The sequence below is a fragment of the Nesoenas mayeri genome (genome assembly GCF_963082525.1).
Source record: "Nesoenas mayeri genome assembly, chromosome: 1".
Classification (NCBI taxonomy): Eukaryota; Metazoa; Chordata; class Aves; order Columbiformes; family Columbidae; genus Nesoenas; species Nesoenas mayeri.
In genome coordinates, this window is record NC_137541.1 from 111517820 (window position 1) to 111545634 (window position 27815).

The window sequence follows — 27815 nt, forward strand, 5'->3', positions numbered from 1 at the left end:
ATTTAATACAATAACAGAAAAAGTCTGTAGTTTTATGTGGATCCTTAAAAAAGGTGCAAATAAATTCTTAATGGCCAAATATTCTGTTGTCAACACATTTACAATAACAAAAATATAAAACAGGATATATGGTACACAAATGACAATATGGGTTAAATTTTCTATTCAGGAGGAGTTTAGATATTCATTCAATGCTCTACCAACTATACTAACTGATGGTAGTGTTTTGAGCCATAGCACATTTATAAACTCAGCTGAACCGTGTTGTACAGCTATTCGTATATTTAAATAGTGGGGGTTTTGGGGTGTGGTGGGTCACCTTCCCCATACTCCTCCCATCTTCTCAGGCTTAACTTCATTCATGATTTCTCTACCTTCTCCCTGCTCAGGTGCTACAGAGGGGTGGGGAGTGGGAGTTGTCATCAGTTCATCGCACGTTGTCTCTGTAACTCCTTCCTCCTCAAGGGGAGGACTCCTCAAACTCTTCCCCTGCTCCAGCGTGGGGTCCTTCCATGGGAGAGAGTCCTCCACAGACTGCCCCAGCATGGGTTCCCCATGGGGTCGCAAGTCCTGCCAGAAAACCTGCTCGAGTATGGGCTCCTCTCTCCATGGGGTCACAGGTTCTGCCAGAAGCCTGCTCCAGTGTGGGCTTCCCAAGAGATCACAGCGTCCTTTGGGAGCATTCATTGCCACACTGTGGGGTCATCCACAGGCTGCATATGGAGATCTCCACTGTGGACATCCATGGTCTGCAGGGGGACAGCATGTCTCACCGTGGCCTGAATCACAGGCTACAGGGGAATCTCTGCTTTGGTGCCTGGAGCACCTCCTGCCCCTCCTTCTTCACTGACTTTGGTGTCTGCAGACTTATTTTTTTCACATAGACTCACTCCTCTCTTCAACTGCAGTTGCTGTTGCTCAGTAGTTTCCCCCTCCCCACCTTCCTGCCCCCCTCTTTTTAAGTGTGTTATCTTAGAGGTACTACCACCATCTCTGATGGGTTTGGCCTTCACCAGTGGACATGGGGGAAGCTTCTAGTAGCTTTTCACAGAAGCCATCCCTGTAGCCCCCCCCCTCTACCAAAACCTTGCTATGCAAACAGGGGGTGAAGCTGGGTCACAAGGAACAGCAGATGGTTCTGCTGACAGCACCAGCCCAGCTGGAAGCTCTGTCCTGCTACAGGGGGAAGCAGCCAGACAAGCCAAAGCAGAGATTCTGCATTTCAGACAAAGGAAGTGGACAATATGTGAGAGGTCTCTGCTATTGCCCCTCACATATCTGTGCTGAGAGGTACTGTACAAAAACATTGAATCATAAAGGTTGGGCCAGAGTCCAAGTGAAAAAGAGCCAGTGACTTTCGATTAGCTGAAATGTATTTAGACTTGTTCAGTTTACCTTTTCCATTTTAGATGTGAATTAAAATGTACAAAGCAAATCTCATTTTTGTCAAACTAAAATAGCTTACAGAGGCACTTTTGAATTAGATAAAATTATTCAAAGCTGTCTGTGCAGAAATGCTCTCATACATTCATATTGCCACTGTTCACATAACTTTGGATTTTCATGTGTGGTTATTGTGGATGATTCATACTTCTGAGGATGAGAAAGAGCAGCAAGCTTGAAAACTAAACCAAGAAATGAAAATAAAGAGTTATGGTGTCTGGCATCTATCTGTGCCTTATTCTCATACCTCTCTGTTTGCTGGTACAGCTGAAGTGTCTGTAACTTCATCATTTTTCACCTCGCAGTTATTTACCTTGGTGGCTGATAATAATATGAGACAAAGAACAGTATGGTTTCATATATTTGAAACTCAAGGCTCTGATGGATTCTGAAATACGTCACGATCCGCTTAGGGGCTGGCCACTGGAGATGGAAACCTGGCCTTGGGAGGAACAAAGGTGTGCAGCTGTTGTTTTTTTTTACATTATATCAAGAAGATCAGGAAAAAAATAATAATAATTTGTTTGGGGATGCTGCAGAAGAAGGGAATTACTCATTCTTTAATACAGAGTCTCAACTCACTCATGCTTTGACAGCCTTACAAGAAGTGTGCCCCTCTGGCTGTCCTAGCCCCTTCAAGAAATTAATTCCAAGAGATCCTTGAATAACGTTTACCTAGAATGGCTCACTGAGCTCTGTTTTCTTCTCTGTGAATCTGATTATTTTTATACTTACGATCTGGAAGACCATGGACAACATGCAGATACACGTATTGCATTTTCAGGAGGTGCTCCATAGGGCAACAGTTCCTCTTGGTGTCAGTGCGAGAAGATCTTATGGCTTTTGCTACTGAGAGGATGCTTTTATGCTGGATAAATCTTGCATTTCTATGTTTTCCTTTGAATGCATGGACATAACGTGTGGCTTTTAGTACATTTAGGGGCAGACAGGCAGACAGGAAAGAAGCTGTGGAGGCTGGACTGGGAACTAACACTTTAAACACTGGGCAGAGTAGGTGGCTGGGGTGGGTGGAAGCGCTCACTTGCCTATATTTAGTTTCAGGGATGCTGTTAACATGAACATACTACAAATAGAATTCAAGTTCTGTTTTCTGTTTCCTGAGCTTCCATAACTCTGATCTTCAGCAACAATCTGAAGCAGATTGGGATCACACTGTAGAATTCAAAATTTACTGTGTCAATACAGATCACACATGAAATTTTTAAACCTATTATGTGGTAAAGCTGGTCATATGAACACAGCCCAAAACAGTTAATAGATACATTTCCCATGTACTTTATGTTTCTCAGATGAAAGATGCATCCAAATGGTATTATATTCCTTTGTTTATTGTTCTACTAATTCAAATCCTGATTTCCTTTCAGCATGTAAATTTATTATTTGGGAATTCAGGACTTGTAGTGAGGTGTTCAGTTGTATAAATTTCATCAAGTTCTTGAACCTTTCTGAAGTTCTGCTTTGGTAGCAGGCTAAGCATTGCTAAAGACTGACTTTTCTGCAGAAACCTGGTAGTTTCTTTTGAGTTCTAGGTCAATCTGCACACAACAATGTTCTTACATTCATCTGTGAGATGTCATACTGGAGACCTCCTCTCTAATTCTCCTTCTGGTAGAGATGAATCACTATTTTTGAATCGTTCTTTCTTCATAGGAAAGTAAATGTAAAACAAGAATAAATGAAAGTGTTTCTTAAAAAATGTATCAGTCATAAGTATTGGAATTATTTACTTTTTAAATTTAGAGTTGGAATGCAATTTCATTTGAGAATTTCCAGGAATCTGGAGAAATGGCGTCAGTATGCCAGGAAATAGTTAGCCTTGAAGCAGTAACCTAATGAATGTGATAATTTTTTTACTGTTTAGTGTCTACTTTTAAAGCATATTATACTCATTTTTACTGGGTAGATATGGGAGTTACGGAGAGAATTTCAAGGGATTCTAATTCATGTGCAAATACCATTTGTCTACTATCTGTAATAGATTTAATAATTGTTGGATATATCTGTCCATATCTGCCTTTAATGAGTAACTCTGGTAATGGAACATGAAAAATCTCTGTTCAGAAAAGAACTCATACAGAGTTAGCAACAGAGAAATATCTAATCATTCAGAAAAAAGATAGAAACCTTCAAGTGATATTCTTTATGCACCTGCTAAACAGCTGAACAGAAGAATATAACTTAGCATTTGAGACTGAATGGTAGGATCTGTCCTCTAGCTCTAGTTGAGAATAGCAGGTTGCACTTGTGCTAATCAATCAAGCAAAGAGAGGGAACAAGGGAGAAGCCATTTAGCATCTCGTTTCCAATAACACTTTCAGTTTTACTACTATAAAGAAGGCAGATTGCATTTGCAAAAGAGATGATAGTGGTAAAGATGTTCCAGTATTTGATGACCTTCTGAGTCATCAGGATGTAGTAACACCCAGTTGTGCCCGAAGGCAGAACCCTGTGTAGGCACAGCTGTTCAGGCACACACTGTTGCACCAAATGGTAGGCAGCATTTTAAGGCTCTCTGGCTTCAATGAGTAAGCATTTTTTTTTCCATTCGTTCTCATACCAACTGTTATTTTTTTCTGTCCCTTTTATATAAAGCCTTGGGAAAAGTATTTTCCTTTAGCAGTTTACTTGTACCACCACCCAGTAAAACAAGCCCTAGAAAACAGATGGATCAAGGACAACAGAAAGAGCTTCTTCAAGCACATGGCAGATAAAACTAAAACTAGAGGCAATGTAGGCCCATTGATGAATGCAGTGGGTGCCCTGGTGACAGAAGATACAGAGAAGGCAGAGTTACCGGATGCCTGCTTTGTCTCTGTCTACTCTGCCGGAGGCTGTCCTGAGGAGCCCCGTACCGCTGAGGCCCCAAAGGAAGTCAGGACAATGGAAGGGTTTGCTTTGGTTGATGAAGACTGGCTTAGGGAGCAATTAAGCCATCTGGACATCCATAAATCAATGAGTCCAGATGGGATGCACCTGTGGGTGCTGAGGGAGCTGGCTGAGGTCATTGCTAGACCACTCTCCGTCATCTTTGCCAAGTCGTGGGAAACAGCAGAGGTGCCTGAGGACTGGAAGAAAGTAAATGTCACTCCAGTCTTCAAAAAGGGCAAGAAGGAGGACCTGGGTAATTATAGACTGGTCAGCCTCACCTCCATCCCTGGGAAAGTGATGGAACAACTTATCCTTGGTGCCATCTCAAGGCATATCAAGGATAAAGGGGGTCATTAGGGGCAGTCAACATGGCTTCACCAAGGAGAAATTGTGCTTGACCAACCTCATAGGCTTTTATGAAGACATAACCAGGTGGATAGCTGGTGGCAAAGCAGTGGATGTGGTCTATCTTGATGTCAGTAAAGCATTTGACAGAGTCTTCCACAGCATCCTCGCAGCTAAACTGAGGAAGTGTGGACTGGATGATCCAGTAGTGAGGTGGACTGTGAAATGGCTGAAGGAAAGAAGCCAGAGAGTTGTGGTCAATGAGGTACAGTCTAGTTGGAGGCCTGTATCAAGTGGAGTGCCTCAAGGGTTGGTACTGGGACCAGTACTATTCAGTATATTCATCAGTTACTTGGATGAGGGAATAGAGTGACCATTGAGACTTGGACAGGCTGGAGAGTTGAGTAGGGAAAAATTTAATGAAATATAACAGGAGAAAGTTTAGAGTCTTGCATCTGGGCAGTAACAACCCCAGGTTCCAGTATAAGTTGGGGAATGACCTATTAGAGAGCAGCGTAGGGGAAAGGGACCTGGGGGTCCTGGTGGACAGCAGAATGACCGTGAGCCAGCACTGTGCCCTTGTGGCCTGGAAGGCCAATGGCATCCTGGGGTGTATTAGAAGGGGGGTGGTTAGTAAGTCGAGAGAGGTTCTTCTCCACCTCTACGCTGCCCTGGTGAGACCGCACCCGGAATATTGTGTCCAGTTCTGGGCCCCTCAGTTCACGAAGGACAGGGAAATGCTTGAGAGTCCAGCGCAGAGCCACGAAGATGATTAAGGGAGTGGAGCATCTCCCGTGTGTGGAAAGGCTGAGGGAGCTGGGTCTCTTTAGCTTGGAGAAGAGGACACTGAGGGGTGACCTCATTAATGTTGATAAATATGTTAAGGGTGAGTGTCATGAGGATGGAGCCAGGCTCTTCTCAGTGACAACCAATGATAGGACAAGGAGCAATGGGTACAAAATGGAACACAAATTGTTCCACTTAAATTTGAGAAGAAACTTCTATACTTTGAGGGTGACAGGACTCTGGAACAGGCTGCCCAGGGAGGTTGTGGAGTCTCCTCTGGAGACATTCAAAACCCACCAGGACACATTCATGTGTAGCCTCATCTAGGTGTTCCTGCTCCAGTGGGGGGATTGGACTAGATGATCTTTCAAGGTGCCTTCCAATCTCTAACATTCTGTGATTCTGTGCGATTCTGAGATTCTGTGATTCCATGAAAAACAATCTATGCAGCTTTGCAGAAGAGAACCTGGGGATCCTGGTGGAAACCAAGCTCACCATGAACCAATAATATGCTCTTGCAGCAAAGAAGACTAACAATGACCTGGGCTGCATTAGACAAAGTATTGCCAGCAGATTGAAGGTGATGATCCTTGCCCTCTACTCAGCACAGGTGAGGCCACACCTGGCATACAGTGTCCAGTTCCAGGCTCCCCAGTAGAAGAGGGACATGAACAGACTGGAGAAGGTCCAGTGATGTTACGTGAAGATGATTAAGGGACTGGAGCATCTCTCCTGTAAGCACAGACTGAGAGAGCTGTGACTGTTTAGACTAGAGAAGGGAAGGCACAGTGAGTATCTCATCAATGTATATACATAGCTGAAGGGAGGGTGCAAAGATGACGGAGCCAGGCTCTTTCCAGTGGCGCACAGTGATAGGACCAGAGGTGATAAGCCCAAACTGAAACATGGAAGATTCTGTCTGAGCATCAGGAAATAGTTTTCACTGCAAGGGTGACTGAGGGTGACTGAGGACGTAACAAGATGGATGGATGATGGCAAAGCAGTGGTCGTGGTCTACCTTAACTTGAGTAAGGCATTTGACACAATGTCCCACAGCATCCTCATAGCTAAATTGAGGGAGTGCGGTCTGGATGAATGGGTAGTGAGGTGGACTGCAAACTGGCTGAAGGGAAGAAGCCAGAGAGTCGTTGTCAATGGGGCGAAGTCTACTTGGAGGCTTGTATCTAGTGGAGCGCCTCAAGGGTCAGTACCGGGGCCTGTATGATTCAATATATTAATCAATGATTTGGATGAGGGAATAGAGTGTACTATCAGCAAGTTTGCTGATGACACCAAGCTGGGAGGAGTGGCTGATACACCAGAAGGCTGTGCCACCATCCAGCGAGACCTGGACAGACTGGAGAGTTGGGCGGGGAAAAATTTAATGAAATATAACAAGGGAGAGTGTGTAGAGTCTTACATCTGGGCAGAACAACCCCAGGTTCCAGTATAAGTTTGGGAATGACCTATTAGAGAGCATTGTAGGGGAAAGGGACCTGAGGGTCGTGGTGGACAGTAGGATGACCGTGAGTCAGCACTGTGCCCTTGTGGCCTGGAAGGCCAATGGCATCCTGGGCTGTATGATAAGGGGGGTGGTTAGTAGGTCACTCTGCCCTGGTGAGACCTCATCTGGAATATTGTGTCCAGTTCTGGGCCCCTCAGTTCAAGAAGGACAGGGAACTGCTGGAGAGAGTCCAATGCAGGGCAACAAAGATGATTAAGGGTGTGGAGCATCTCCCTTATTAGGAAAGGCTGAAGGAGCTGGGTCTCTTTAGCTTGGAGAAGAGGACACTGAGGGGTGACCTCATTAATGTTTACAGATATGTTAAGGGTGAGTGTCACAGGAATGGCGCCAGGCTGTTCTCGGTGACAACCAGTGATAGGACAAGGGGTAATGGGTACAAAATGGAACACAAATTGTTCCACTTAAATTTGAGAAGAAACTTCTTCTCAGTGATGGCAACAGAACACTGGAACAGGCTGCCCAGGGGGGTTGTGGAGTCTCCTGCTCTGGAGACATTCAAGACCTGCCTGGACATGTTCCTGTGTAACCTCATATAGATGTTCCTGCTCCGGCAGGGGGATTGGACTAGATGATCTTTCGAGGTCCCTTCCAATCCCTAACATTCTGTGATTCTGTGATTCTGTGAGGTTATGGAGTCTCGATCCTTGGAAGTATTCAAAAGCTGCCTGGACATGGTCCTGGGCAAGCTGTTCTAGGTGGCCCTGCTTGAGCAGGGGCTTTGGACTAGATGATCTCCAGAGATCCCTTCCAACCTCAAACATTTTCTGATTCTGTGATTCTATAAATGGAAGAAATGAGAGGAATAATAAAACTCTGCTATTCTGACATATGGTGCTAAGTAAGGTTTAAAATTTACTCTCTTTCATCACCAGTGGTTCCCAAGAAAAATCCAGTGCCATTGTCTCCTAAATTTTGAGGTGACAGTCTACCTAGAGAGATTTCATGCTAAGGTATTATCTCCTTACTGCGGTTTGTAGAAGGCTGAAGGGATTTTCATCTATAAGGGTATACTTGTACAGCTCTTCATACTTTTGTCTTCTTTGGGAATATACATTGATCTACTGCAGAGAAGACATTTAGTATCATTCTGACACATCTCCATTTTAGCACTTTATGATTCACTGGTCCAAATTTTTTCACTAATAATCCTGGGAAACCTCACTTAAATGAGTAGCTAATTTAGCAGTAGATTTGTAAATAGCACTAAAATATTAAATGTGTGATTAAATTCAGACTAATGGTAATCCGTATTGTACTCACCCTATATACTCTGTACAATACATATTTTTAATTGATTCCCATCTTTTTTAAGCACCTCTAACATCTTTACTTGCAATCCATATATAAGAGCTATTCTGTGAAGGAGTTCACATACTAAATATTTGAGAAGAATGTTGTTTTAAAAATTGAGCTTTACTTGCAACAAATAACATGTAGGTATAGTATTCATATGCTTTAAAAACCTTTATATGATAACTACCTTAAATTACTTTGTCTGATTAGTTTTACAATTACTGAAATCTCTCATATACCCATATAACTGATTCATACATGTACATATGTATAGACACGTACAGTATAGTAATAGGTGTTGTAAGAACATGGGAGTTTTCATTTAAACGTCACTGAAAGAAAGCTTGAAGTTCAAATAAAGTGTAATTAGATATATATTCCTATATTGTAGGAGCACAGAGTTACATTATAGGAATATTTAGATATTCCTGTACTGTAGGAGTATGGATTTTTTTATTATCTGAAAGGAAGCTCTAACTTTAAATAAAATGTTTAATGGGGGAGTTATGTAATTGTATGCAATTGTGTCATCCATGTAATTGCCAGTACAATTCTTAATTAAGATTATTGTCATAATTTTTTTTCAAGTATTTTATACTAAGAAAGTGAGGTTTTACTGAAATGTAGAAATCAATATCAGATTGATTCCAGCTTTCAGAAAGGGATAAGTTTCACTTAGACTTTAAAAAAGACAGAGATCATACAGACAAGTCAATAACATAAAAGTGTACACATATATATTTTTTCTAGCTTAGTCACAAAAGAAGCTTTAAGGTATTGTAAGGATGAGAAACTTCAATTCCCTTTCTAAAGGATAATTTGTATTTCATTTTTATTGCTCAGAACATCAATAAAATGCCGTTCACTTCAGTCAGTAGCTCCCTCTAACACAAGGAAAGCATTATTCTAACAGAGTTAGACTTTGACATACTTTCATGGCTGTCTTGGAGAGGAGAAAGGGAAACTTGGGGTGGCATCATGTACCACTTGTGTTAGAAGAAAGAAAAAATGTGAAAGTTTTGGCTTCCAAGGATGGAAGTGGGCACTAAAACAGAACAGTATTTTTTGATGTGACTAATTCAAACATTAAAATAAATGTCTTGCAGACCATCGATATTCAAATAGTCCTGGAGGCTCATGTGCAGTGAGTTATTTCATAGTATCATGAACATAATTAGGTGGCCCTTGAGGGAAGAAATCACTGCTTATGTAATTCAATTGAGGTCAAAAGCAGTTTTCAAACTGGATTGCCCCCCCAGGATATAATTTCTAAGGCACAGAGGAAAATTCCATCTAGCTTCTGTCCATCACTTTTCACTTGTCTTCTCTCTTCATCTGCTCCTGCAGCACTGCCTGGCACTTGCAGCTCTGTTGGCTCTGGTAGCTTTGTGGAAAAGGTCATGTGTCATTTTAGCTATCAGAGTCAGGGAGCGTGGGAGCAAGCGATTCCAGAGTTTTGGAAAGAGAAGAGAGAAGAAGAGGAAGGGAAAGGGAAGAGAGGAGAGGAGGAGAGGAGGAGAGGAGGAGAGGAGGAGAGGAGGAGAGGAGAGGAGAGGAGAGGAGAGGAGAGGAGAGGAGAGGAGAGGAGAGGAGAGGAGAGGAGAAGAGAAAGGAGAAGAGAAAAGAGAAGAGAAGAGAAGAGAAGAGAAGAGAAGAGAAGAGAAGAGAAGAGAAGAGAAGAGAAAGAAGGAAAGGAAAAGAAAAGAAAGGAAAGAAAAAAGAAAGAAAAGAAAGGAAAGGAAAAGAAAAGAAAAAAAGAAAGAAAAGAAAAGAAAAGAAAAGAAAAGAAAAGAAAAGAAAAGAAAAGAAAAGAAAAGAAAAGAAAAGAAAAGAAAAGAAGAAGAAAAGAAGGAGAGAAGAAAGAAAAGAAAAAGGAACCTTGGGAACCTTGGATAAAAAGTTTGAATACTTGTATCCTGAACAAATGGTCCAGAAGCCACAGACTATTGAGGTCATCAGACCCCATCACCAAGAGGACCTCACTGTGTGGCAGGAATTCTGGCTGCACTAGGTACATTGGCCTTCCTCCCTCACCATGCCTGCCCAAGGCTTTAAGCATGTCCTCAAACAAACCCACTTCCAGCTAAAGGCTTTAAAAATTTTTGTATGAAAGTTTTAAAGCTGACAAAGAGCCTCTGAAGCCATTGGCCAAGAATACAAGTAGCTTATCAATAATGTGGTTTTGTTTTTCTCTTGAATGAATGCTTTTCTCTCCAGCTTTCAGGCATCCAAATAATTCTAAAAGAAGTTACTTGATGGAAAATGGACCGAATTGTGTCTACAAAAGTATGGAAAAAGTAATTAATGAAGTCAACAGAAGTTTTCACCTGAAATGGGGTGGACCATTTCTAGAAGGTGGATACTGACATCAGTGGCCAAGTTTATTTATTAAAATTTAAAATACTGTGAAGAAAAGACGTTTCTCAGACTTTGGTTTTTGATGTCTGGCCTAGGAGGAGATGGAAATAAAGTTACTTCAATAACTCATCTGGTACAATGAGAGGAAACATAAGAGAGATTTTTTTTTTTCCTTCCTGTTTGTTCTCTTCTTCTTTTTCTTTCTTTCTTTCTTTTTTTTTTCTTTTTTTTTTTTTTTTAATAATCCTGGCAAATAGCATAATACTATCACATGACTTAGAACAAACAACTGATCTCTATTAATGCAAAGCTTGCCATTTTTCTAGTAATGCTGACGAAAAGGTAAAAAGTGAATTTGCTGTTATGATGTACATTGAAAGAGTGTCTGCTCTGCTGCCAGTTAATTAGTCATCATGTTTAAAATACCCTGCAAAAATCCAGTGTCATGACAGGCCATGTACTACAAGTATTACATCCCTTGAAAATGGAGGAGAAATAAAGGATATGCAGAGGAATGCAAAGTCTTCAGACTGCTGTCTTAAATAAAAGAACATTGTTAAAGGGTCCGGCTGCATTCGGTAGGTATCATTATCGTACTGCAGTTCCACTGCACCTTATTTAGAACTGCAGAAAAATGTTGTTGTGCCTCATGATCAATGGCAGGATCAAGAGAGGTCTGTTTGCCCTGTTCATCCTTCCTTCAAATGCTGACTTTATGTACTAGATGATGATTGTCTTATCCTGAACACCTGTGATGAAAGAAACTGCCTCTTCACACAGAAAGCAAGTTGATTGCACTCTACAATGAAACAAAACAGGGATTGGGTTGAAATTCCCTCTTCAGGGGACAGTGAGAGCTTTCCAAAGGGCACTTCTTTCTTGTCCCAAAGACAGTGTGTCTTCCATATAAGCTATACGCTATACTCCCGTTAATTGTTCTGGTGAAGAATATGCATGTGTCCTGGTTTTGGCTGGGATAGAGTGAATTTTCTTCCTATCAGCTGGTATAGTGCCACATTTTGGATTCAGTATGAGCATAAGGTTAATAACACATTGATGTTTTAGTTGTTGGTAAGTAGTCATATATATGGTATATATTGGTATATTGCATACCATATGATGTCATTCTCCATATATAAAGCTGGAGCAAAAAGAAGGAAGGGGGGACATTTGGGGTGATGTTATTTGTCTTTCCAAGTACCCTTTACATCTGATGAAGCCTGGCTTTCCTGGAGATGGCTGAACACATGCACGCTGATGGGAAGTAGTGAATGAAGCCCTTGTTTTGCTTTGCTTGCGTGTGCAGCTTTTGCTTTACTTGTTAAACTGTCCTTATCTCAGCCCATGAGTTTTCTCACTTTCAGACTTCTGATTCTCTCCCTCACCCTACTGGGATCAACTGGGGAGAGTGAGCAAGCAGCTGCATGGTGCTTAGTTACTGGCCGGAGCTAGACCATGACAGCATGGCAAAACACAGACAAGTAACAGAGTCCCAGTTTCCCTCCTTCTGCCATGAACAGGTATGTGGAGGCATCTGCCTGGGGAGCACCGAGCTGTATAAATCCATTGCTGCCTCTGGTGAGGCTGAAGAGGAGATTGAAAATTACTGTGTTTTATTCAATGCAGGAAAAACGCGGCATTTCATAAGAGTAACCCGTCTAGCCCATCTTAAAGATCTATTTTATAAAGAAATTCTGTTTTAAGTGCCTAGTTCTCTAAGCAATTCATTTAAATGTAGCTGTCAATATTGTAAATGCTAAAGTTTAGAGAATCTATTCTTGCTTTGTGTGTGTTCTCGTCTGTTTTCTCCCATAAGTATCCTCTTCCTCCTCCTCCTCCTGTTCTTTTGTGTCTGACGAGTTACCTTTAAAAGGGTACCCTGTGGAAAGTATCATGCAATCATAGCACCATAGAATAGTTAGGATTGGAAGGGCCCTTCAATAAGTGAGTTAAAGCATAGTCAATTTAGGCAGTACAGGGTAACTCAGTGCTGTTTTTTCAAAGCAGCAACACCACAGCAGATAGAGTGATTAAGAACAGTCAAATGCCAGATTAGACATCATATGGGGAAAAAAAAAAAATTCTTAGTTTCTGACTCTGCCTTCCCCACAGGCTCTTGACTGCTACAGTCTGTAAATTGGTAGATGATCTGTATTGCTGCTTTAGGCTCTTTTAAATTTAATGGTATCAAGTTAGACAGAATTAGTTAGGATACATTTATGTATGTAGGAGGAAGTTATTAGTAATATTGTAGCAATTGAATGTAACTGAATTCAGATGAAATGGATCTGTTACTGCTTTAAATATAGCTACATTTGGTAACATGGCACAGGTATCACTAGTCAGTGGTAATTAATGGAAAAGAAAAACTATTAATAATATGTTATTAGCAATTACCAGTGTTTTGTGTTGATTGTCTTCATTATCTCGCTGTATCAAAAATGAAATAAAGTTAATTCAGGTCAACCTTTCTTCTGTTTCTAGGCCCAAAAGTTAGCAAGTTGGTTGAGTCTCTCGGGTTTTAAACAGTGAACATTGTGCTGACTGGGAGACTTCCAGTAATTTTGTCACCTCCCCCTTTAATTTGTTTTAATAGAGAATTTACAATGACTTTTATTTTTTTTTATGTGCTACATGTTATTACACACAAAATTGAATATAACAGTAGGAATTAAAATGCATGTGACTTTTTCTTTCCTAGTGTAATCTTTCATTGTATTTTCATGTGTAGATGTATTGATACTTTTGTATTGGGTTAAAAGATACCACATTGGCCTATGTACAACAGTAGTAAAAAAAAAGTCTGGAGTAACATATTGTGTCAAGACCACCAAGCTTTTTGGTGTTACTGCCTATTGATTTCTCATCTGTGCCTGTATGTATTTTTTATTTGTTTTTAATAGTTTGCTTACTGTAATGATAGGGAAAGTAGAAGAAGTTTTTTGCAGAGTGATAGACCTATGAAGGTATTAATTTCAAAATGTTGTTGGCATTACTACTACTGTCACTGCTGACCAGTGTTTATTTTCAAGACTCATTTTAGACATTACTTGAGCAAATGTAAGTGTACAAAAATATAATTGCAATATATTACATGAAGATCAAAAAAATCTTGGAGATATTTGACATAGGAGAATTTAGAAATACTGGAACAGTTTCCTTCTCTGTTTTTTCTTGTGATGATGTGTAAGTTGCTGCCCCCAGATGGTTTCCATGAGGGCAAAAAATATATACATACATCCAACATCCAGTGTTGTGGGATTCTATATCTTCCAGTGGCATGAAAACTCAGCAACCTGGCAAAATGTAAAGTATGAAGGTGATACGTAGAATGTTCCTGAACACATGCCTTTAGTGGACTCAAACACAACACAAAAATGGAAGGCAAAGCCAAATGAAAAAAACATACATATCTTTTACATACTTTTATATACTACTTTTTATTATTATTTTTTTGACCTGGAAGTTACTATTATCTATTGCCTACCTGATAAAGAATTTATAATAGAGTGACTGAATAGGTAATCTGTAGGAGATTTATTTCTACTATTTGTTGATTATCTGCCTATTAATTTTTTATTTTAAAAAATAGTTGATAATGGTTTTGATAGCTCAGAATTTAATTTGTGGGGTTTCGTATGTGTGTTTTTGTCTCCCTACTACCATTAACTCATAACTTGCTTGGTCAAATCCTGGTTTTTGGAGATTTTTTTTTTTATCTTCAAAGTAATACATTCATCCCTTTTTCTTCTCTCACGCTTGGTGTTTCACCAAGTTTAAAGGAGATGCTTTCCATGTAATCAGTTCCTGTTTAACAGGTGAAATATAGGATCAAATTAAAAATGCAGTGGAAAAAATGCATGAAACCTCCTGAGAACTACCAAAAAAAAAAAAAAAAGTATAAATCAGCTATAAGAGATTTTTATATAATTACCTTTAAAACATGGTTTAGTGCCAGAGTTAGGTTATGGTTGGACTCGGTGATCTTTAGGGTCTCTTCCAAACAAAATGATTCCATGACTCTAAGAAGAGAAGTGAGGTATATATTTATGCTGTAAGCATGAAGAAAAATTCCCTGTTTTTCTAGAAAAAATGTAATTAATCCATATTCCTTGTATTCTTTCACATGGGACAGAATGAGGCAAAGTTAATTTTCAGCTGTAAGTAAAATTTGTCTTCACAGACTTGTGTGAAGAATTTTCCAAAGACTTCCAAGGAAGATTAATAACCTAATTTTATGAAGCAGAAAGCTTATTTTTTTCATGCTTTCATAAACTCAAAGCTTTTGGAAAACCACAAAGAAAACGAAACAACCAACAAAGATAATCTAATCTTACTAAAGCAAACTCATTCTTAAACTTTCTGGTCCTTCTTTAAGCTTGTCAAAGCTGTTCTTTGTATACTGTTTTGTCTGAAATTTGGCAAGTTGGTTTATGTCAATTCATGGATATTTTGGATTACAGTACAGACTTCTGCCTTTCTTCTTTTAAAAAAGGAAAAAAAATCCATTTGAAGTCAGGTTTTCAGATGTATGCTTTTATCATTTGTACTTTTTTTATCATTTGTACTCAATAAAGAAACTATTTCACAAGTATTTGAATAGACAAGATCTCAGCCTTATATTAGAATCATAAAATCATTTTGGTTGGAAAAACCTTTAATACCATCAAATTCAACCATTAACCTGGCACTTCCAAGTCCATGCCTATACCATGTCTCTAAGAACAGTGAAACTTCTGTATTTGCAGATTAATTCACCATTCATGATTCTTGTCAACAGCTCTTGTTTTCTTCACTGCTATTTGATTGACTGATAGTGGTCAAAAGTGTCACCTCTGCGATATTCTCATAATCACAATGCTTGATCGAAAGAAAAATACCTGCATGTGAAATATATATATCGTTGCCTTTCCAGACATGAAAATATACTCAAAAGCTAAGACCTTGAAATTATTTAGAGAATTTTACCTGTGCATACTAGTAGTCTGTACATCTTTGGACACTCTTGTTTTCAAAGGTATTTTGTGATAATTTTCACTAGTCTTTTTTTTTCTAGATATGAACAAGAATGGAGACTTATACTTTAGCAGTACAGTCTCACACTTTCCCACAGTGTTTCCTGTATAAAACATCCAGCGTAGATATTTTTTTGTTTGTTTTGTTGTTTTGGTTTGGTTTGTGGGTGTTTTTGTTTGATTGTTGGTTGGTTTGTTTTATTGTGTTTTGGTTTTTTTTTCTCTTTGTAGAGATCCATGTGAATAAAGTGGCCCAAGCTAGATATGTAGATTGCAAGATGCATTCCTTTGTTTTTTCCTCCTTTGACCATCTTCTGTTCAATTTATAAAAACGAAAACAAAAACAAAAAACAAACATGAAATGCATATGGGTACTTTCTAGTTTATATCTCAAAGAAACAACATGCTGAAGTGGATGTCAATTCAAGCAGTGAAAAAGAACAGAGAAAGGAAAAGCAATATTTTTCTTCAGAATGTCAGGAGGTACTTCCGCTCAAAAGCTCAGCTGAAGAAAACCTTTTAATAATGTCGTTATTGGTAATTACACTTGTGTTAAAGTACGGCTTATGTAGGTAGAGGACAAGCTTTACACTACTAGCCCACTTTAATTTCTAATTTCATAATATGAAGAACGAAGCTTTTAAACAGCAACAAGTACTACAACTCGTTGAGCTGATGAATGCATGATAGTAAAAAAATAGTTTCAGTTGCTAATAATTATTTCAAGTTTTAAGTCTGTTTTGTAGAAATAGTTAATTGCAATCCTAAATTTTTTGAAAAGTAGTCAACTTAATGAATTTCATTTTAAGAGACAAGTATGGAATAGGCCCACCTATTACAAATTGCTATAATTCCATTAATTCAAAGAAGAGACAGCTGTATATAGTAATTGAGAATGTCAGAAGACTGTGAATAAGCATTAATCTTATTTTTAAAAATACTAACTTGGGTCATGAATTAAGCATAGTGTTCGGGGTGTTGCTGTGACTTCTGAGTCAGTGTCTGGAGAATGAAGAGATTTTGTAATGTGCCTGTATTTGTGGTTGTTTAACCTATGTTTTCCTGCTTTTCATCAATCTTTCATACATCTTTACTCAGCTGTACTTTTTTTTTTTTTTTTGCAAGACTTTTGCATACTTCATGCTCTTCCATCAACTTAGTCATATTATTTTAGTTCTCTATGTAGAGGTCTTCTGCTCTTTTCTCTGTCACACTCTTCTTTGTCAGAGGATCTGAATATGAATGTGTCTATCTCATATGACAGATATCATATGTGAATGAACATCTATGACAGTTGCAGATCAACTAACATTAAGGTGAAGTAGGTACAGATGACCTAGTGAAGTGATTGTCATTTCATGCAGATAAAAGCGTAAAAAACAGAAGTCTCCTTTATTATTAAACACTCTTGTTAGTCAATGCTCTATATGCTTTCACATGGCTGCTGTACAACCAAGAGGTCACATAATACCAGATAAGAAAAGGTGAACCATTGATTAAAGGGAACTGTGGGAAGCTGAGGATTAAAGCAACTAATCCTCGGAAACAGAAGTCATCGAGAATTTAAGCCATTTATACACTTCTCCGTCCTATTGTTATCACAAGATTCAACCACACATTCATTGCTAATGGGCCCTAAAATTTTAAGGATGATAAATGGCTACAAAATTCAAAGGCCTGTAACAGAATCAGTTTAGTTAGTAGATGTGATTGCTCTATTGTTTTTACTTTAACACTTATAGACCAGTAGTGGATAAATGACGTTAAGGTGAAAATGACTGCATGGGTCCATGTCAAACATTGGGGCAACCTCTGTCATACTATATGGAATAATTTTTGCTCATCAGTGGTAGCAAGTAGGTGAATATTTTCCTAGTCGTCATAAGCAATTTAGTCTTGTGGACAAGAAAAAGGAAGTACATAGAGTTCTAGTAACCCCTCTGCAATTTATTAATAACCTCTGTGATTTTCACTGCCTGAATTTTACTTAAGAAGCTGTTGCAGATTTGAGTTTTTAAGCTGCTACTGCTTTGAATTGTAGATGCCTAAATGTCCACAGTTTGGACTACACTGGAGGACAAGTGGAGAAAAACTGCAGCATTTCCTCTTAATAATGAATGTATCATTTGGTTTCCATTGGGTTATAAAATTTCCTTAAACTTATGACATAGGTTTGTTTGTTTGTTTGATCTGATGCCTCCAGTAATATACATATGGAATTTTTTCCTAGTTCTAACACGAACATTTTTTACCTTCTGCAGTAAATGGATGCTTGCCAGAGGGCTATGCAGACATATACTTTTTCTGCTAGCTGAAGGGCTCCACACCTACTGTATCCATCATGATACAGCTGTAATCAGCCAAATCATGTCCTCTTTCTTCCATTCCCACCTGAGGACTGTTTAATTTTCTTTCTCTTTTTCTGTTCTATAAGCCCTTTAGCTTGGTTTCTTTTCCTTATACTGTTTATGTTGCTCTGCCTTTTATAACATCCTTTTGAGTTTTGTCTCATCCCAATAGCCTTGGTTTCTGACTCGAAGTACAAGATGAGTCAGTTTGACAGTGCAGTTAGTATTTAGAGTCACAATAATAAAGTCTGTGTCAGTGGGGGCAGCTGAAACTTTAGGTTCTCTTGATGATACTTTGGGCTTGTTAGAGAAAATTATTTTAGGGAACTGCGCTGACAAAGTATCCACCCAAAATGTTTCAGTACCTTATATCTGACAGTTTAGAACATCAGTACCTTAAAGCCTAGTCAATTTCTGCTTCTCTCTGCAGGAGGCTTATATCCATATCACTCAAATAACAGACACACAGAACTTTGAGTCATTAAATACCAACATCCTTTTCAAACAATGCATTTAAACACTCTGAGATATTTCCAAAATATCTCTGTTCTTACGGAGCAGGAAGCCTAAGCTGCATCTGGTAGAGTATCTGATGTTGCGATGGAAACCTGGATGTGCCTCAGAAGGAATTCTAGCTCTGGCAGTTGACATTGCCACTGTTACAGAACACAGCTCTTAGTAGACCAAAACATGAGTCAGAATTTTTGGCCAATTCACTCTGAATACTGAAGGAAGATAAAAAAACCCACCCATATATAGGACAATTTTATTTAGCTTTCTTCTTCAGAGAATGGGATGACAGCTAAGTGGGTTTTGCATATTTTTTTCCCCTCCAAGCTCCTTCCAGAAAATTCTAAATCATAAGACTGAGTAACATGAACACAACACAATGCTCAAATAAATGGACAGAAATAGAATATTTAAATGTGTAAATTAAATATCCAGTGCCTCCTTATCTGATTACTGTATTCTTGACCCTCAGAGCTTGATGGATTGTTTAGAGCTTCTCTCTGTTTCCAAGGAATAGGTCTTTCAAAAACAGAGAAAGACAATTTTACCAATTTGGAAAACCTGTCTTAGGTGACTTTTTATGATGTTTTCAAGCACATAATAAATAAATATCCCAAGTAGCACCTTAATGGAGGAGTAACATAAGGTACAGCAATGAAAATGTGTTCTTTAAAATACTGGATGGTTTTAAATTACAGGTACAAGTAAGAATGTTGATCAGCTCTTAAATAGCTTAAAAGCAGCAAGAGTGATCCATATTCAATGGATGCATTCTTGCTTTGCATGAAGTTTTAACAACTTTATTTGGTTTATACAGCCAGATTCTTGAATGGGGTGATAAATAATACTTGCAACTTCATTATAAGGGAGAAATTTTGCGTTTGTTTTCCTTGCAAGTCCATGAATTAGCTAGATAGCTAAAGGTCATTCTGTTCCAGAATTTACTTTTCTAAGAATAATTTCTGATTTGTTAGTTACTTTTACATCTTCCTTTTCAGGTTTACATTTTCTCTAGAAAATTGGACTATAGAATTCTTGGATTGAAGTTCCTCTTATTCTTTGCTCTTAGGTGTTTTGTGTCCCCTTGAACAAAAAAAAAAAAAAAAAAAAAAAAAAAAGGAATAGATATTAATAAATCTAATGAGAATGAGAGAATGTAGCCATCTTTTTTTTGAGATTATGCCATATCTGATAAACACGAGACTGGACTGTTGTAAATCAGCAGTCAGCTCATAGAGTCTGAGAATGGAAACAAGAAAATGAATGTTTCCTCAGTGCTCTCTGTGGGATACTCATTCAGCAGATCAGGGGTCAAATGCACTTACAAAACAGTAGGAAGGAAATCTTGCATTGTCACTGTGTGTTCCTGAGGAGTACTCAGCTTTACATACTCATTTACTGCCCACTCGGAAACTTTAATGAAAAAAAAATAATCATTTCAAATAATTTTGTCTTTGAGCCTAATGAAAGTTTGCAGTGAAATGTAGGAAAGAAGACGATGTTCCCTCGTTGCTCCTGCCTGGCATATCAACATCCAGCAGCAGACAAAATAACAAGTTTCAGGAGAGCCCAAGCTAATGAAAGCTGTAGGTAGTGCAGAAGCAACATTTTGAACTGGGAGTATGGGGATTGAAAAATAAGGTAAACAAGTTAGCGGTCTGTTAGGTTAAAGCATCCTTTATTCTGTAACTGGAATGGTCACAGGCTCATTTTAATTAAAGGCTGCAAAAAGTTTACCACTTCTAATTTAAAGCATGCTCAAATATATTATGAATAGGTGGCTCTTGTTGTGGTGCTTGAGTTCCAGTTTGACATTTGCCTGTGGTGCTACATCATGACTTGTTCACCCCTGAGAGCTGTCATAATAGTATCAGTCTGTAAGCTGATTGTCTAGTTTTACAGGTAAATACATAGAGCTCTTATTGAATTTTTACTTTTGGGGAATTTGTTCTCAAATACCCAGTAGGACAGTAATGTTAGCAGGAGCTTGACAAAAGAGATAAACCTTTAGTACTAGAGTAAGGCAAATGCTTTCTAAATATCATTAATGGCTGAGAAAGAAGTAAAATTATCATGAACAGCTATAAAATAGAAACAAAATGAGTTTTTTATATTTTGCTTGGGATGAAAATAATGACTTAAAACCAATGTCATGTACGTTGACTTTGTTGTTGTTGTTGTTTTAGACTTTCATTTCTGTTTTTGTTGCATTACAGAAACTCAACTTACTGCATGAAAGTGTCCATTGCACTGACGGTGGGTGAAAATGACACTGGACTCTGCTACAATTCAAAGATGAAATATTTTGAGAAGGCTGAACTTAGCAAAAGCAAGGAAATCTCATGTCCTGAAATTGAAGATTTTTTATTTCCATTTAGGGAGCCTGAAATTCTGTGGTATAAGGTAAGGAATGCAAAAGATTTTCAGCTTCAGTAAGATATTATCCAATGTTCTGATGATTTTCATGACCTAACTATGATATGAAGTTTGAATTATTTTAAGATTTGTTAGGAACAGACAACAAAATCAAGGACAGGAAAGAATGAACTGAGAGATATTCGAATACTTCCTTCCTAGAACTTAGAGATTATGTTTTCTTAACATCTCTTTATAGATGTTAAAAAGAATTGGCAGCTCTCTGCTAACAAGAGGGCTAAAAAAAGAAAAGTGTTACCAGTCTGGGCTGGTTTGATATACTAAGGTAAAGCCATGTAAGCTGTTTATACAGCAATTGCTTGTGCTATACCAGACTGAAGAGTGTGTTTCTAATAACTCAGATGTAAATTTTTTTGAAAAATATAAATACAGTGGTTATGCATGCTATTATCTGAATTAATGGCTTGATTTTGCAGCATCAAATTCAGCAAAGACTTCCAAAACTTCAGTCTTGACATACTAGCTTTTACTTGCAAATATCAGTGATTTCTTAGTTTTTACCAAGATCTTTATTTTTTATTGTTGGCTGATTTCTAGGTAATTTCTTAGGAGCCAAGTTCTTTCAGATAGTGCTTCCTGTGGGTGGCTCATTAGAGCTTCCATAAAAAGCAACTTGAATTCTGGGATTCTTACCATTTAGAGAAAATACTCAGTACCCCAGTACTGTAATGCCCACAATGTAAATTCCTCAACAGTTTGGTAAATCTGAAATTTAGATTCTGTATATTTTGTAAATGTAGATCTGTAGATGTCAGTGTATATAGGAAGCTATGTGTTGGTATGCGTTTTAATTATTTTTAAAAGTCTAATAATTTCCCAAATTACATAAATGCATTTAAATATGGTACACAAGACTATGCTACCTAAGAAGTAAAAACATGGCCTAGAAGGATTCTGTCTGAATTAGCTGAAGGCATGTCGAAGATGGGATATATGTAACCAATTATTTGCTTGTAGTTGTCTTGGATATTGGATTTATAATACAAAATATACCTGTACTTTTATCTAATTTAAAACTATGGCTGGCTTCTTAAACAAGAACTCAAAAGACTAGCTTTTTAAGACTCATTAACAGTATTTGTGTGAATAAGCTGAAACAAACCCTGATACTTTAACATTTAAAAAAATCCCTTACTGTATAAACAAAGATAAGATAATCAGGTAAAATAATTTGTGACAGCCCATCAAAAGACTTTTTGTTATGAAAAGTATCAATACAATTATCCAATATCTTATAAATATAATGCTTTGCAATTAAAAAAACAACAAAACAAAACAAAAAATACCACCACCAACAAAAAACATAATCCCACTAAAAATATTGCAATAATCAATTTCATATGTTACCTAGGTTCTTTGGGTGAAAATAATTTAATTAACTTAGGGAGCAAAAAACAGGCATGCAAAAATATATATTCTCTATCATAGCATAAAAATTAATATTTTGCTAGTAAAAACTAAAATATTGACTTTTTTGTAGATACAAAAATCACTTACTGCTAAGAGTTCAGAGAACTTTGATTCTAAAATATTTTCAGAAAGAGATATATAACACATCCTCATATCTTCTCATTCTCATCTTATGTTTCTCTACATTTTTTATTCATCGATTTCTTAAAAAAACTACAACATCTATCTACTGATAATATAACAGTCATGGATCACAGATGTAATGACCAATAAGTAAATGAAATAGGACCCCCTCAGCAAACTAATGCCAAAAAAACTCACCAAAGTAATCAACTCCTTTTTCTCATCAGAGAGCAGATATTAAGTCAGCTGATAAAATTCTGTAGTCTCTTTTCCTTTTTAGGCAACACTTAACTGAACTGCATTTTCAAATATTTAGTATGTGGAAAGCTCATAACTACTCTGAGCTCTTGCCTAGTCTCCTTAGCTTTGAGATGCATTGTCAACAGTGATTAAGTGTAAGAACATAGTCACTGAAGTGTTCTATTATCTTTAAACAGGAATGCAAGTCAAAGACGTGGCGATCAAGTATTGTATTTAAAAAGGACACTCTTGTCATTTGGGAAGTTAGAGAGGATGACATTGGAAATTACACTTGTGAGTTAAAATATGGATTCTTTGTTGTCAGAAGAACTACGGAATTAACAGTAACAGGTAATTACAGTCTCTTGCTATCTCTTATCTTTAGAAAAAAAACATAGGATATTGTGATTTCAGTTGTGTGTATTTGAGTCATCATAGCTACGTAAACAGCTTTTTCACAAAACTTTGCTGTGTGCCTAGACATGAACAGTTGACACATCAAAGCTGTCCTGAATACTTCACAGTAGTATGTGTAACATTTTGAACCAGTTTGAGTTCTGGTCTGTTGCAAAAGCTTGTGGGTACATCTTGGTTTTGAATGGAAAATGTGGACAAGGCACAGGTAACTTCAGCAAGAAGTAACAAAAGATCATTAAGGCTATCATATGTCTTCATGTGGTTAAATGCCTTGGGACATAAGTACAGCTGTAGCTATAACCCAATAGCAGTTCCTCTAATTACCTTTGTACATGAGAATATGTCCATTAAGAAGATGCTTTTAAATAATCTGCATTTAAAACTGCCATATTAATACATGAAATCAATCACAGATGAAAACAAAATGTATGCTGTACTAGTAATGTCCACAGTGGCAGAACAGTATGAATAATGGTCCATTAAATTTTCAATTCCTCACCAGATCTCTAACCTCTGTTTTACAAACATGTAAAGAATATAGCTGAACATTATACCTAAGGTGGAAAATTAGCCTCTATCGTTATAGGATGACATTGGAAGACAGGAGTACATCATAACCTATGTAATGTAATGTAGTTCCACTGTATATTCCCTGAAAGAAAGCAGAAACAGGATTTTTCACTGGAGGTGAATTAGATTCATATGGTAGACAAAGATGCTTCCACTCTTACTGAACCTTCTAGGTACCAAATAAAGCAAGAAACAAATCTTAGAGAAGGAGTTCTGTGGGTTTTTCTTGTTCCTTTTTAGCATTTAATATATCAATTTATTGCACACTGACTACTAGTAACAGTGCTGGTGTCTTAGGATGAATTGTAACAGTTTTCTTTTATGATGAAAAGTTTGCTTTCTGTTTGGATGGTCCCATTTGCCCTCCACATTATCAGAAATTGTAAAGAATCATGGTTTGTAATTTTCTTCTAGTAGATTAGTCTGGAAATCCTATTGTTTATGTTGTTTGGAGAGAATTCAAGTAATCAATCATAGTTATTTAAGCTCAATATCCAGGATATCTTAATAATTTTCCTTTTGTATGGAATAGATTTATTTGGTCAGTACAGACAGGCAACTACTGTCTAGTGATTAACCTCTCAGTAAACATCCATATACTCTGTTTGATTGACTCTCACATAAAGAAAGCAGAGATAGAGTCTTCAAGAATTTTATATGCACCAGAAGGAAGTTGTCAATTATCTTTTTCAATATATGATATAAGGGTTCAGAGAGTGCATCTGCCCCCAGTCCTCAGGTGATCCCTTCTGTCCCTGTGGTTGGTGGCTCCACTGCAGAACAGCATTCCAAACAGACTTAGGCTGACAGAAAGGAGAAAGAAAAAAGCATTGGCTCCAGATGTATGTTACTATTTCTATTAATAGTTAAAAAAATATAATTCATCACTTGTCGTGTAGGTAGGAGTTCAGTATATAACATTTAACTAGACAGAGACAGAAAAACTCTTGACTGATTTTGATGTGCTAAAAATGAATTACTGCACAAGGAGAGGGTTATACATATTCCACTTGTGCAAACCCTGGCTCTTACCCTGCTGGGGGACTTCAGCCACCCCAATGTAGGCTGGAAAAGGAGCATGGCGAGCTGTAGGCAATACAGGAGGTTCCTAGAGTATGTTGAACATAACTTCTTAAGCCAGGTAATAGACAGCCCTGCCAGAGGACCTTATGGTCGCAAATGCCAGTGAGCTAATTGCTGATGTCAAGATTGGAGGCAGCGTGGGCTGCAGTGATTATAGACTGTTGCAGTTCACAGTCTTGAGTGATGTGGGTCAGGGGAAGAGTAAAGTCATAACCCTGAGTTTTAAGAAAGCAAACTTCCAGCTCTTCAAGGAGTTAGTCAGTAGGACCCCCTGCCCTCTGGGACAAGGGAGCAGAACAGAGCTGGCAGATCTTTAAGGACATCTTCCATAGAGCCCAAGAGCTTTCAATCCCTGAGTGTAATAAATTAGGAAAGGAAGGCAAGAGACCAGCATGGATGAGTCAGGCCCTGATGGTTGTACTTAAGGGGAAGAACTAAATGCACAGGCAGTGGAACCAGGGATAGGTATCATGGGAAGAGTATAGGGATACTGCCCAGTTGTCCATACAAAAATGGCATGAGGAAGGCCAGGGCATGGCTGGAGCTGAACTTTTGTCGAGTTGCAAAGAATAATAGGAAGGGCTTCTACAGGTATGTCAGCCAGAAAAGGAAGGTCGAAGAAAGGGTGCCCCCTGATGAACACGACTGGTAAACTGATAACAGCAGAAGAGGAGAAGGCTGAGGTACTCAGCGTTTTTTTTGCCTTGGTTTTCACTGGCAAGCTTTCTTCCCACACCACTCGAGTGAATGGACTGCAAGACAACAACAGGGGGACAAAAGTCCCTTCCACTGTAAGAGAAACATAGAATCATAGAATTGTAGAATGTTCTGAGTTGGAAGGGACCCAGAAGGATCAACAAGCCCAACTCCTGTCCCTGCATAGGACAACCCCACAGTTCACACCATGTGTCTGAGAGTGTTGTTCAAATGCTTCTTGAATAGTCTTGGCTTGGAGTCATGACTACCTCTCTGGGGAGACTGTTTCAGTACTCTACCACCCTCTGGGTGATGAACCTTTTCCTAATATCCAGTCTAAACCTCCCCTGACACATCCTCCTGGTTCATGACCACCTGAGGAATGTGAATATACGTAAGCCTATGGGACCTGACAAGATGCATTCCAGAGTCCTGAGGGAATTCGCTGATGTAGTTGCCAAACCACTCTCCATGATATTTAAAAAGGCATGGCAGTCAAGTGAAGTCCCCAGTGACTGGAAAAGGGGGAATATTGCATCAATTTTTAAAAAGGGTAGAAAGGAGGATCCTCAAAACTACTGAACTATCAGCCTCTCCTCTGGGAATATCATGGAACAGATCTTCCTAGAATCTATTCCAAGGTATATGGAGGACAGGAAGGTGATTTGGGACAGCCAGCATGGCTTCACTAAGGGCAAGTCCTGCCTGACCAACCTGGTGGCCTTCTATGATGGAGTGACTACATCAGTGGACAAGGGAACGGCTACAGATGTCATCACTCTGGACTTCTGTAAGGCCTTTGACATAGTCCTCCCCAACATCCTTCTCTCTAAATTGCAAATATACGTATTTGATGGATGGACTGTTTAGTGGATGAGGAATTGGTTGGATGGTCACACCCGGAGAGCAGTGGTCAACAACTTAATGTCCAAATGAAGTTCAGTGATAAGAGGTGTCCCTCAGGAGTCCGTATAGGGACCAGTACTCTTCAATATTTTCATCAATGACATAGTGGGACTGAGTGCACTCTCAGAAAGTTTTCAGATGAGACCAAGCTGAGGAGTGCAGTTGACAAATCTGAGGGATGGGATGCCATCCAGAGGGACCTGGACAAGCTCAAGGAGGACCTATGTGAATGGTCAAGGGCAAGGTCCTGCCTCTGGGTTGGAGCAACCCCCAGCACCAATACAGGCTGGGGGGTGAAGGTATTCCGAGCAGCCTTTTGGAAAAGGACTTGGGGACACTGGTGGACAAAAAGCTGAACAAGACCCACCAGTGTATGCGCACAGCCCAGAAAGCCAACTGTACCCTGGTTTACATCAAAAGAAGCATAGTCATCAGGTCAAGGGAGGTGATTCTGGCCTTCTACTCTGTTTTCATGAGACCTCACCTGGAGTCCTGCATCCAACTCTGGAGTCCTCAGTACAGGAAAGACATAGACCTGTTGGAGAGGGACCAGAAGAGGCCACAAAGATGATCAGAGCACTGGAGCACCTCTCGTGTAAGGACAGGCTGAGAGAGTTGCGGTTGTTCAGTCTGGAGAAGGGAAGGCTCTGGGGAGACCTTATTACAGCCTTTCAGTACTTAAAAGGCTTCTATAAAAAAGTTTGGGACAGACTTTTTAGAAGGGCCTGCTCTAATAGAACAAGGGGTATTGGTTTTAACCTAAAAGAGTGTATATTTAGACTCTATAGAAGGAAGAAATTTTTTACAATGAAGGTGATGAAACACTGGCACAGGTTGCCCAGGGAGGTGGTAGATGCCCCATCCCTGGAAACATTCAAGGTCAGGTTGGATGGGGCTCTGAGCAACCTGATCTAGTTGAAGATGTCCCTGCTCGTTTCAGGGGGGCTGGACTAGGTGACCCTTAAAGGTCCCTTCCAAAACAAACTATTCTATGATTCTAAGATCCTACGTAAGAACAACCTCCAAATCAGTAAACTGCTTGGGTAGTACTGCAGGTCTTCATACTATCTGTATAATATTATGTGACTAAACAGAACAAACAGATTTACTCGTAATACTACTGATTTTGTGCTACACTGTACTTTAGAGAAAAAGATTCAAGATTTAGGTGCCTGTCTTAGGCTTTTTCTGTGAGCTGAAAAACAGTTTGAGTTGCCAAGATGTACATTATGGAATATACAGAATAAACGAATAACAGAATAGAGTGTTTGCTTGTTTAGAAAAAGGAATTAAACTACAATTCAGGAACTGAAAAATAAATGTTCCAAATGTGAAAGTTTAAGTAGAAAATTAAATTGATAGTTGATGGCTTTACTGCATTAATGAAAACATAATTAATTGAAACAAAAGAAATGATGTATC

General features: G+C 38.6%; 1 protein-coding gene across 1 annotated transcript in view; it reads left to right on the plus strand.

The window, feature by feature from the left end:
• Positions 1-27815, plus strand: part of IL1RAPL1 (interleukin 1 receptor accessory protein like 1) — a gene marked incomplete at its 3' end in the record, with an annotated part of 632038 nt that overhangs the window by 330798 nt on the left and 273425 nt on the right. The window contains exons 3-4 of the mRNA XM_080342944.1: positions 20729-20915; positions 22919-23072. Of these exons, the coding sequence (XP_080199070.1) occupies positions 20729-20915; positions 22919-23072 (341 nt within the window). The remainder of the gene's footprint in view (positions 1-20728; positions 20916-22918; positions 23073-27815) is intronic.